The 11,145-nt window shown below is 43.4% G+C and overlaps 1 protein-coding gene across 1 annotated transcript in view; it reads right to left on the bottom strand.

The window, feature by feature from the left end:
* The window catches only part of LOC102755298 (aldehyde oxidase), a 71,817-nt gene that overhangs the window by 49,702 nt on the left and 10,970 nt on the right, over nucleotides 1–11,145 (bottom strand). The window contains exons 4-12 of the mRNA XM_006771804.2: nucleotides 8,919–9,027; nucleotides 6,813–6,939; nucleotides 6,486–6,547; nucleotides 5,450–5,539; nucleotides 4,527–4,607; nucleotides 3,791–3,935; nucleotides 2,700–2,792; nucleotides 1,605–1,756; nucleotides 1,319–1,412 (exon numbers count right to left, since the gene is read on the bottom strand). Of these exons, the coding sequence (XP_006771867.1) occupies nucleotides 1,319–1,412; nucleotides 1,605–1,756; nucleotides 2,700–2,792; nucleotides 3,791–3,935; nucleotides 4,527–4,607; nucleotides 5,450–5,539; nucleotides 6,486–6,547; nucleotides 6,813–6,939; nucleotides 8,919–9,027 (953 nt within the window). The remainder of the gene's footprint in view (nucleotides 1–1,318; nucleotides 1,413–1,604; nucleotides 1,757–2,699; nucleotides 2,793–3,790; nucleotides 3,936–4,526; nucleotides 4,608–5,449; nucleotides 5,540–6,485; nucleotides 6,548–6,812; nucleotides 6,940–8,918; nucleotides 9,028–11,145) is intronic.

Genomic DNA, 11,145 nt, shown 5'->3' on the forward strand with positions numbered 1-11,145 from the left:
ATCCTGTTCATCAAGAGGAGTGTTTTGAGTGGGGGGTTTGGGTGAAATAAAGTGGTTTCACACCTCAGATGCCAGGCATCTCTGTTCCCAGGTTTAGATGTTAATTTACATTCCTTAAATGAACCTTAGTCACTCTCGGAAGAGAGGCCCTGGCAGAGGGAGTCCCTTCCTTCCTTCCTTCCTTCCCTCCTTGGCTTATAAATAAAAATATCTAGCAGAGTAGCCCAGAGGTCAGGAAGAACAGGACCTTGTTCCCCTTCCTGGACAGCATAATTCATTTTGGGCTTTGTAAATAGGGAATAGATATTAATGCCCCTTTTGATATTCCAATCAAGTCATTCAACAAACATTTATTGTTTATCATTGGGACCCCTAGTAGGTTCAGTAGTCAATAAATAAATTGCCTTCAATGAATTCTTATATTAGTGATCTGATATCTTTTTTATTCATATCTTTTTCCAGCACCTTTTTCCAGCAACTTCCGTTTTTTAATCAATATATTTGAGGGAGAAGCTGTTTAAAGCTATAATGAACTATGATGCTGGGGTGAAAGCTAAGAAGCTTATGATTTTTATATTCACATCACAAATCTCTCTCACTATATGATTTTTTAAAAGGGATGTTACATAAATGGATAATTCTGAGTGCAAATCTTCATCCGGTGGGGACAGCCATGCAAGGGTAATTTTGTGGTTTCAACGATATGAAGAGTAGTTCTTTGACAATGCAGATAATAGAAAGCTAGTCCATATTTTTAAATTTTAAAAAGATATTTATAGAGGCCCAATTGGAATTTCTCAATAATTGTTGACTATGTTAGCATAAGAGAAATAAATTAAAAGTCCTGAACTTAGTTTCAAAACCCAAAGTAAAGTAAATAAATACAGAATTAAGCCAAACCATCGTTCAACAGAAAAAGGTCTGGAGGCTTCCATTCACGACAAATTAAGTATGAGCCCAGCGCACGATGTGGGAGCCACCACGCTCCTGAACCCCTGGGGAAAGTCTTCAACAGTCGTTCTCAACAGCCTGTGGTCTCTCCACGCTCGGGTCACATCCGGACACCACCACGTGTGGCCAGTGCCGGGTGACCAGGATGGGAAAATATCTAGCACTAGTCCCCAAAAAGAAAGAGAGGGAGACACAGGAAGTGCACAGAATTAGGACCAGACTGGCCACCTTTCCAGCTTCCAGAAAGGCAGAGAGAGTTATTAATAATCTAAAGGGGAGTCACTTTCAAAACTGGGCTTCCTGCACCCAGAGAAACAAAGGGTAGAAGGAGCCGATTCCATCACCCTCCGAAGGAGCTGTCACTTACCTTTCGATAGCAAGTTGAGGGTGCAGCCGCCCACAGCGAGGAGGGGGTTTAGATCGGAATCTACATGCCTGCTCACGATGTGGCCCCCTAGAGACTGTTTAAAACAATGAGTCATTCTCACGCCAGTTGTACAATCATCAAAACACAAGTGATCAAATAAGAATCAAGCAAGGCTTTGGAGAACTATTCTTTTGGCCTGTCCCACAAGAGTGACAGTGTTCTGATTTGCCTAGTGGGGACAGCCATGCAAGGGGCACACACCAGTTTACTGTCACCGCATACATACAGCCATGTTTCGGATCTGGGCTCCGGCCAGAGTTCCCAGCTGCTTCAGGAGAGCGCGGTATGTTTGTGTCCTCTCCTCAGGGAGCTTCAGGACCACAGCAGCCAGGGTGTCCTTCACCTGAGCCAGGCTGAGGCCGGCGCCTAAGGTGAGCCCTGAAATGAAACCATTTGTAAGTCATGCAGTGTGATCGCTGCTGGCCGGGGATGTCCATTCGATTTCAGGTTACGGATACAGGACCTTCATGCTGCATCGTGCTGCCCTGCCCTGTGATGGTGGCAGAAGTGGTGTTGGTGATGATGGCTGTGAAGGCGGCTAAATGTTTTGCGCACTCGCTGTGTCAAGTGCTCCATTGAATGCTCCACAGAATCGCCTTGCACCCTAGCAAGGCTCTGAGATGTCATTAGCCCTATTTCACAGACCAAGAAACTGAGACTCAGTTAAGAACTTGACTAGTTTTTTACAGCTAATATACGACACTAGAGGCCTGATGCATGAAATTCATGCAAGAGTAGGCCTTTGCAGCCGCGGCGGCTGCCTCAATCCCACAGCTGCAGCCTCGGCTTCGTCCAGAAGGTCATCTGGACAGCTGTTTGGTCGATTTGCATATTACACTTTTATTATTATAGATACAGATAGTCAAGAATTAGACTCCACAGCCAGGCTTCAAATTCTCATTTATACCCTTGCCATTAAATCAATTTCCTATATCAGAATGAAAAGAACCTGTCAGGTGCTTAATGCATAAACTTGCTCTGCTTACTCCTGTGCTTCTGGAGGCAAAGACTGTGTTCACTCATCTCTGTCTTCTGCCCAGCACTTACACAGCGCCCTTTGTGGAAGAGTCGTTACGTTTCTCCGATATGGCACACATAGAAAGTTCCTCGATGAAAAGCTGGCTATTCAGACTATTAGTAGCTCATAAAATTACAGAGAATTCTCCCCTGAGCCTCCTCCAGAATGTTAGCCTTCTTATAAGAAGAGAATCTCTCTGTCTGTTATATTTTGGAGTAATTCTTTTTCTCGTTATCTGCTGGGCAAAGAAAATAAATTGATTCATTCACTTTAACTAAGAAAACAGGGACCTTCGGAACTCACCATTATTAGCAGAGTTTACAACATTCAGTTCTTCAAGTCTATCGGGAGAAATGATAACTGGGTGAAAGACGCCTTTAAATTTCACTTCGGGCCCTAAAGGATTAAAAAAAAAAATAAGAGGAAAACTAGGATAAAGGGGTAACCGCCTTGTTAATTTTGAAATTGGGATTCAAACTGATGACTTTAAATATAAAAAACTACATATCCTCCTACTGGTCTGTTCATGGCCAAATCACACACACACAGAGAACAGACAGCTGAATCTTCACTGCACGGGGGACCCTTTGCATTGTCAGCCTGAAAACTTGGCTGATGAATCCAAGACAACGTGTGGCAACTCAAAATTCCCTTTGGGCCTGGCCAGTGTTGCTCAGTGGTTGAGCATTGACCTATGAACCAGGAGGTCATGGTTTTTGTTTCTGGTCAGGGCACAAGCCTGGGTTGTGGGGTTGATTCCCAGTATAGAGTGTGCAGGAGGCAGCAGATCGATGATTCTCTTCTGACCGGAAACAAACCGTGATCTCCAGGGTCATAAGTCAATGCTCAACCACTGAACCATACCAGCCAGGCTCATCATTGATGTTTCTATCTCTCTCTCTCTCCCTTCCTCTCTGAAACCAATAAAAGTATATTTTTAAAAATCTTTTGGGAAGACCCTGGGAGCCTCCTCAAAGAAGCAGGCGGTCAAGCTGAGTTTACAGAGCGGACAGTAGGAGTACCCTGTAACTACAGCGGATACCCACTGAGACACCTCTAGAGGAAGCAGAGCCATTTCAGACACGAGCCCAGATCGGCCTCCACAGGGAACAAGGACAGGACCTGGCTGTCCTGGGACTGCTGCTCCTGCTTTGCTAGGAAGCAGCCCTTCCCCTGCCCCCCACAACCTGGTGCAGCTCTGTACACGGCTCCCAACAGGGACAATAGGAATCACTTATGTCAGGAAGCTGTGAGAGTCTTGTGAGCAATGCCGGGGAAGCCAAGACTCAACCTGGCTGCTTCTCCTGAGACGCGCATATTTGAGGTTCTTTTCCCCAAAGCACTTTCCCTAGGTTTCCCTGTGAGAAGTGCCCGGGGTGTGGGGTTCTGCATACCCGTAGAGGTGTTCCCCATGATGACAGGGGCCTGGGGGTACTTGGCTTTCGCTTCCAGAAGTTCCTTCAGGGTCACTGGGGAAATCCACGTCATTCTCTCGCCAGCAAAAACCCTGGTCCTGGGTGGTTGTTTCTCAGCCATTATCTGGTGAAAAACCAGCAGGGATTTGAGGTTACTTTATGACCATGTTTCCACCTGGCTTTGCTCCATCTTTGTATAAACAGGGAAAGGAAATGGAGATTTTAAAATAAATAAATAAAACGACCTAAAAGTACAGCCTCACTAGGAATCAGAATAAAAATGGGCAATATTTTACTCCTTCTGGAATCTGTTCCAGTGTCTCCCTTTGGCGCTTTTATCTCACAGGAGTTCATTTCAATGTTCACAGAGGTTTCATCATGCTTAATTTTGTCACAACATCCTATGGGAGAATAAACTCAGTTTTCTGCTGGAAGTAGAAAACATGTCTATGTCCACAAACGTTGTGATGTCATTTCATAGCATTTTTCATGGACACTAACTGTGCTTCTTACAGTCACTATCTCCTCCAGGTGACACTCCTCTTTTCTCCCCCCTCTCTACATCGGTCCCACGCTCTTTAGACCTTGAGCGGAGGATGACAGATGGATATTACCTGGTTGCTGATCAGCCTTTGAAAGGATCCACCAGCAAACACCCTTCCTGCCATTTCACCATGAACTACTCTAGGACGACCCCAGCGCTGCCTTCACTTACCATTAGCTCTGGAGGAAAAATCAATTCCTGAGTTGGATCCAGTGGCAGAAACTCCTCTTCTGAGAAGAGTTTTGAACTTGTCTTAAAAGAGAAAGTACAATAAGTAACTGTCATCCATCAACTCAAACTACAGTACTTTAAATCCTTTGTGGAATGAGCTCAGAAGAAGACAGACACACAGCACACACACACCAGAACGCAGCTGGCCAGCCACAGTCCCTGGGCTCTGAGTCAAGGGCTCTGACAAGACCTGATCCTTAGCAATCAGTGTGGGCGGTGGGGAGCCCCCAGGCCCTGCACCCCTTGTGTGTTCTCCTGGAGTCCGGGGAAGCAGAGGATGCAGCTGAGACCAAGAACCTCTCCCTGAATCACCATCTGTTCTTTCATCACCCTGACATCTCCACTTTGCTTCTCATTCTTGAAAAAAGACTTGAAGGAGGCTTTTTTTTAAGACTAAGAAAGAGCCTGGCTGGTGTGGATGGAGGTCACAGCTCTATTCCCAGTCAGGGTACATGTCCAGGTTGTGGGCTCAGTCCCCAGTGGGGAACGTGCAAGAGGCAGCCGATCAATGATTCTGTCTCATCATTGATGTTTCTATCCCTCTCTCCCTCTCCCTTCCTCTCTGAAATCAATTAAAATACCTTTTTTTAAAAAAAAAGACTAAGAAACACTGAGATATCAATGTGCTTTCTCTCCTACAGATCGCTGTGCTTTGAATGAGAGTAACATCTGGGATGAGGAATGCAGTTGTCAGGATAGATTTGTGTGTGCATGTGGCAGAGACGGAGTGAAAATGGGAGAGGAGGACATGCTGACACACCTCCAATGAATTTAACTCAGGCAGCTATTTATCCTTCCTAAAAGTCAGCTGGTCTCTGACCAGGTCCTGAGAAGCCCTTATAAAAAATGCACATGTCACTGACCTTATTTCCTTCCTCAAGTTCTGGGAATCCGTTTATCCCTTGATTCAGACAGCAAACCCCATTCTCCTTATTTTGGCAGCAGCCGGAAGTCTAGGGGGTGAAAAACAAATAACGGAGAATTTATTGCTGATTCTACTAAGAATTTTTTCAGCTTTCTTGACATATAATTAATAAATAAAATTGTATACATTTAAAGTGTACAATGTGATGATTTGATATATGTATATTTTGTTAAATGATTATCACAGTCAGTTAATTAACACACTTATTATCACACATAATTACCATTGTGTGTGTGTGTGGTGAGAACACTTAAGGTCAAGTCTCTTAGCAAATCTCAAACATACAACACAGTATTATTAACTATTGTCACCATAATTTAAAGATCGTATAACAAAGTCTGGCACATAGCAATAAATATTAACAATGGTTTTTAATAGTAATATTTTTTATTTTATTAATAAAAATGTTAACGAGCATTATCATCACTCTGACCTTATTTATAATGTACTGATGTCATAGTTAAACTTCCAAAGGGCAATCTTATGTCCCTCATTTCAGATCATTTGTTCATTTATTCATTCAACAAACATTGATTGCGTGGTCACTCACTCGGTGAATGGTGTCCAGTTTGGAGACACATGGCCTCTACTGTCAGGCAGACCAAAGTCTGATGAACAGACAGAAGAGCAAATGGGCACCTGCCCCATCATGTGACCAACGCTGTGACAGGGGCATGCAAGGGGGCTGCAGGAGCACCATGGCGGGGTATGTGACTCAGGCAAACAGGTCAGGAACAATGACCACAGCCAACATCAAAGTGCTTAGTGCTCATTACGTGAGTAGCTGGGCCAGGCCAGTGAACAAGGGTAAGCACCGTGCCCAAGATCAGATAAAAAACACCATTACAGGCTTTGAGATAAAAAGTAGCCCTGAATCAGTACAAATGGCTCTTCCCCCACTCACACCTCATAACCCCTACTGTTCTGTTTCATTGGGAAAAAATACACTTACTAATATGTTCCTTTCTACTCACATTACAGAAAGTCTTGCATGCATCAACGATGGGCCTGTATCCAGTGCAACGGCACAGGTTACCTACAGGAGAAACACCCAGCTCTGTCAATCAAGGGACCCAAAGAGAGGCACATTTCAGTGCACCTAATCTACAAAGTCAAAGTTTTTTTTATCAGCAACTTGGGATATTTGGTTGATATATAAAGTTACTGCAAAGAGCAAATGAGATCATCTTTACATAGCATTTAATACAGCGTGTGGCATATGGCAGGTGTCCAACATTAGTGTTCATCATCATCATCATCATCATTATTCAAAAACAAAAGCACACACACATATAACCTACCACCCAGGGCATCAGTTAGCTGGTCCAGGGTGGGATCCGGGTGGTTCCTCAGCAGCGTGTAGATGGACATCACCATTCCAGGGGTGCAGAAGCCACACTGCGTGCCGTGGCACCTGGCGATCCTCTCCTGGAGGCACAGGAGGCATGGACATGCAGAATCTGGGGCCCCACCCCATACCTACTGAATCACACCTGCCTTTGACAGGAGCCCCAGGCGAATCATATGCACATTGGGGTTGGAGAGGAGGCCCCAGGAGATCCTTCCCATCCTAAGGGTCTCCCTTTCTTGGGCTGAGTGGCCAGGAATACTGGTCCTCACCAGCTTTTGAGCTTCATTCAAGGTGCTCAGCTTTCAGAATCAACAGGGGAGTTTAAAAATGTCCAAAAGCAGCACCCAAGATCAACTGACTGAGGATCCCCAGGGGTGTGACACAGACATATAAAGTTTCTCAGGTTGCCCAGCTGGTGTGGCTCAGTGGTTGAGCATTGACCTATGAACAAGGAGGTCATGGTTTGATTCCCAGTCAGGGCACATGCCCGGGTTGTGGGCTCCATCCCCAGTAGGGGTCATGTAGGAGGCAGTCAATCAATGATTCTCTCTCATCATTAATGTTTCACTCTCTCCCTCTTCTTTCCTCTCTGAAATCAATAAGAATATATTTAATAATAATAATAATAATAATAATAATAATAAAGATTCCCAGATGGTTTCAATTTGTAGTCCCGAATGGGAATCACCGAGATAAAGTGATCCCAAGGTTACTCCCTGGAAGGCTTTCAGGGAAATAAACTGAATTGTACCCAAGTTGAGGGGGAAAAACAAACAACAACAAACAAACCTCCAAGTACTTCCTGTACCTGCCCACTACTGCCCTAATACTCTGGCACAGAGAAGTTTGTTTACAACGCACCATTACTGATACTGAAAGCAATCAAGAAGGAAGTATTGCCTTTATTTTCCTTCCAACTCTTTCCTACCCCCAGCATGTTCTCCTTGGAATCTAACGTCAAAGTTGCAACCTCCTTTGGGAAGCTGTCTTCTGGTTACATTGCAACCAGGAGAGGAACAGCTGTGACTAACTGAAAGTGTTGTCATGCCTGTGAATAGAGAAGTCTCACCAGGGTGTCCAGGCAGAATTCACGCCCTCTAGGTATTGGGGTTTCATAGAACATAAACAGAACCCATGATTCCTTCAAGTCTCGAGAGTTTGAAGTATGGTCATTTTCTTTGTCACCTCAATCTTTCCTCTCTTCAGCCCTCTCCTCATAAGTGACCCTTATCAACTTAGAGAAAAACATGTAGTACCAGCATTTTTGTGGCAAATGCATAAATAACCAAAAGACTCAGGAGTCAGAGGTGCCCTTTCATTTGAGGCAAAGTTCTAAGAAGGTGCTGCCTTAGGAGAAAAAACCTCCTAATTCATGGACAATTCCTATTACCTGTCTTCTGAACAAGTCCTACTTTTAACAAATCTTTTTGGTAGCTGAGATGGTCATCCAGCTTTAAAATCATGTTGTTTTCCACTTCATAGAAAACAATAAAATTATATCCCTCAATGCACAGAGCTCTCGTTTCTTTGTAAGGTTGGAAGAGGCAAAGCGGATATGGATAGGTGCCATTTCATTAGAACATAGAAAACAGACGGAGGAGTCTCAGAGGGAAGGTGGGGAGGGTGGGTGGGAAACAATTAACCGAAGAACTTGTATGCATATATGCATAACGCATGGACATATTTGATAGGGTTGTGAAGGCCTTGGTGGGGGAGGGTACGGGCTAGAAGGTGTCAATGGGGAAAAAAGGAGGTCATCTGTAATACTTTCAACAATAAAGAAGATTTAAACATAAATAAATAAAAATATCTTAAAAAAAAACAACCCAGTGAGGTCAGTGTCTGTTTGTTTTTAACCACGTCCTCTAGTCTTCAGAAAACATCAGGCACAAAACATCCATGTGGCCCAGGTTCCCCTCCTGGTCCCCGGCTGGATTTCATCTGTCGGCTGACCAAGCAGGAGGACCCAGGCTGCTCAACTGTATTAATTTCAGGGGCTCATCATGACATCAATGGTTTCCAAAGCCCAGAAATCCCCTGAAGGGCCCACCCTCACCTGAACTGGGTGAATCCTGGTCCTGGTGCTGCCTATGCCTTCCACTGTGGTGACGGCAGTGCCGTACACAGAACAGATGGGCATCAGACAGGCGTTGGCTGGGTAATGTCTTCAGAATGCAAAAGAAAAGCACAGATTAATCATAGCCAATGGGGAAGGGGACTGAGCACCTCCAATGTGGAAAGTTTGGACATTCACTGAGCACCTCCAATGTGGAAAGTTTGGAAGAATGTTCCAGGCTCTGTTTGCATATACATTTTATCCATCCGTAGCTCACGTTCATTTTACAAAAGTAGAATCTGAGAGTCAGAGTGGCTTGCTTAGGGACACAGCTGGAGCACCAGAGACAGAATTCAATTAGACCTCCAAATTCTGACTCCAGCACAGGTCCCACTAACTTTTGTTGTTTTTCTCATGGATGAAGGGCTGACATTCTCCTCTGTAGTCACCTGCGATTAATCAGCGAGAGCCCTTTAAATACAGTTCTGGCCCTTTAAATACAGCTCCTCGTGTGATCCAACCATAAAATTATTTTTGTTGCTACTTCATAACTGTAATGTTGCTACTGTTATGAATTGTAATGTAAATATCTGATATGCAGGATGGTCTTAGACGACCCTTGTGAAAGGGTCGTTCCACCGCCAAAGGGATCGCGACCCACAGGTTGAGAACCACTGAGCTAGAGCATATTCCATCTTCTGGGCAGGTGCTGAGCCAGGGGTTGGTTGGGGAATACAGTGAATTTGAAATTGTGCTTCAGAAGAAATAGGGTGTGGGATACAGAACTCCTCAATCCCACAAAACCTACTGCTTGGAAATGTCCAACCCAAAAATGACAACTAAAATGTTCTCATTCACCAAACAGAACTACAAATGGCCAATAAGCACATGAAATATATGTTCAAGTTCAAAATAACCAAGAGAAATTCAAATTAAGCAATGAGAAACACCATTTTTTAAATCAAGGAAAATGACAAATATTTGTCAAAAGTGTAATATGCATCATTAGCAAAAATTTGAAAAAAAGAAACTCATGTACTGTTGAATAACAATGTAAATTGATAGAGCTCTTCTGGGAGACATTTCACTGGAAGGCATAAAAACCTTTCAGATACATACACACTCTTTTACTCTGAAATTCCATCTCTATGGACTGTCACAGATATATGTATATATCATTGACACACTGCTTATAATAATGAAGAACTGAAAACAATCTAAGTGATTAGTATTTGGGGATTGATTTTGGTGCACTCAGCAATGGAACATACCTAACCATTAAAATTATATTTATTACTTTCAAAAGATATTCATGAGAATATACAGATTTCTAAACAGTATATTCAGTATGCTTCTGTATGTGCACACAGGAAAGATCAAAAGGATATTATTCATGTATAAATAAATTTAAATATTTATTGAGTGCCTAATATGTATCAGGCAGTTCCAGATGCTAGGATTCATTGGATAAAACCCCTTCCCTTACAGAGTGTATAGTTTAGTGGAGGGAAGATAGACAATATCTATGTATACAGATAAGTTGGCTTGGCTGTGGAACACAGACAGATCTCTGAAGTCTCACCAGTGCTCAGATCCTTTGCCCTCATCTGAGATCTATGGAATGATGTAAAATGCTGTAATATCTGCGTAATTGGAGATGTGGGGGAAGGGAGAGAGAAAATAAATATTTGAAGAGATAATGACTTGAGAAGTTTCCAAAGCTGATAGAAGACATCAACCCACAAATCCAAGAAACTTGGCAAACAAGAAAGAGATGTTAAACGTAATGGTAAGCCATTGGTGATTTTGAAGTATGAGAGTGTTGTGATCTGATTTATACTTGAAACAGATCTCTCTGAGTGATGTATGAAGAAGGTACTATATATTGGGGCAAGGGTGGGAGCAAGGGGATCATTAGTAGGCCGTATTAGTGATATGAGAGTGTGATGATGGCATTATTCTCCCCTGCCATTTGAGCCCTCCTTTCCTCCCAGACAGCACAGGGTGTCAGACAGCCTTTTAACTTTCAATGGGGGATTCTTTGGCTACATGTTATCCACATTGATGGCACTTTTTTTTTTTGTCATTCTTTTTTTTTTAAATCAAATCTTTATTGTTCAGATTATTACATTTGTTCCTCTTTTTCCCCCCCCATAGCTCCCCTCCACCCAGTTCCCACCCCACCCTCTGCCCTTACCACCCCCATTGTCCTCATCCATACGCGCAC

Source organism: Myotis davidii, unplaced genomic scaffold, assembly GCF_000327345.1.
Source record: "Myotis davidii unplaced genomic scaffold, ASM32734v1 scaffold945, whole genome shotgun sequence".
In the NCBI taxonomy this organism is placed as follows: Eukaryota; Metazoa; Chordata; class Mammalia; order Chiroptera; family Vespertilionidae; genus Myotis; species Myotis davidii.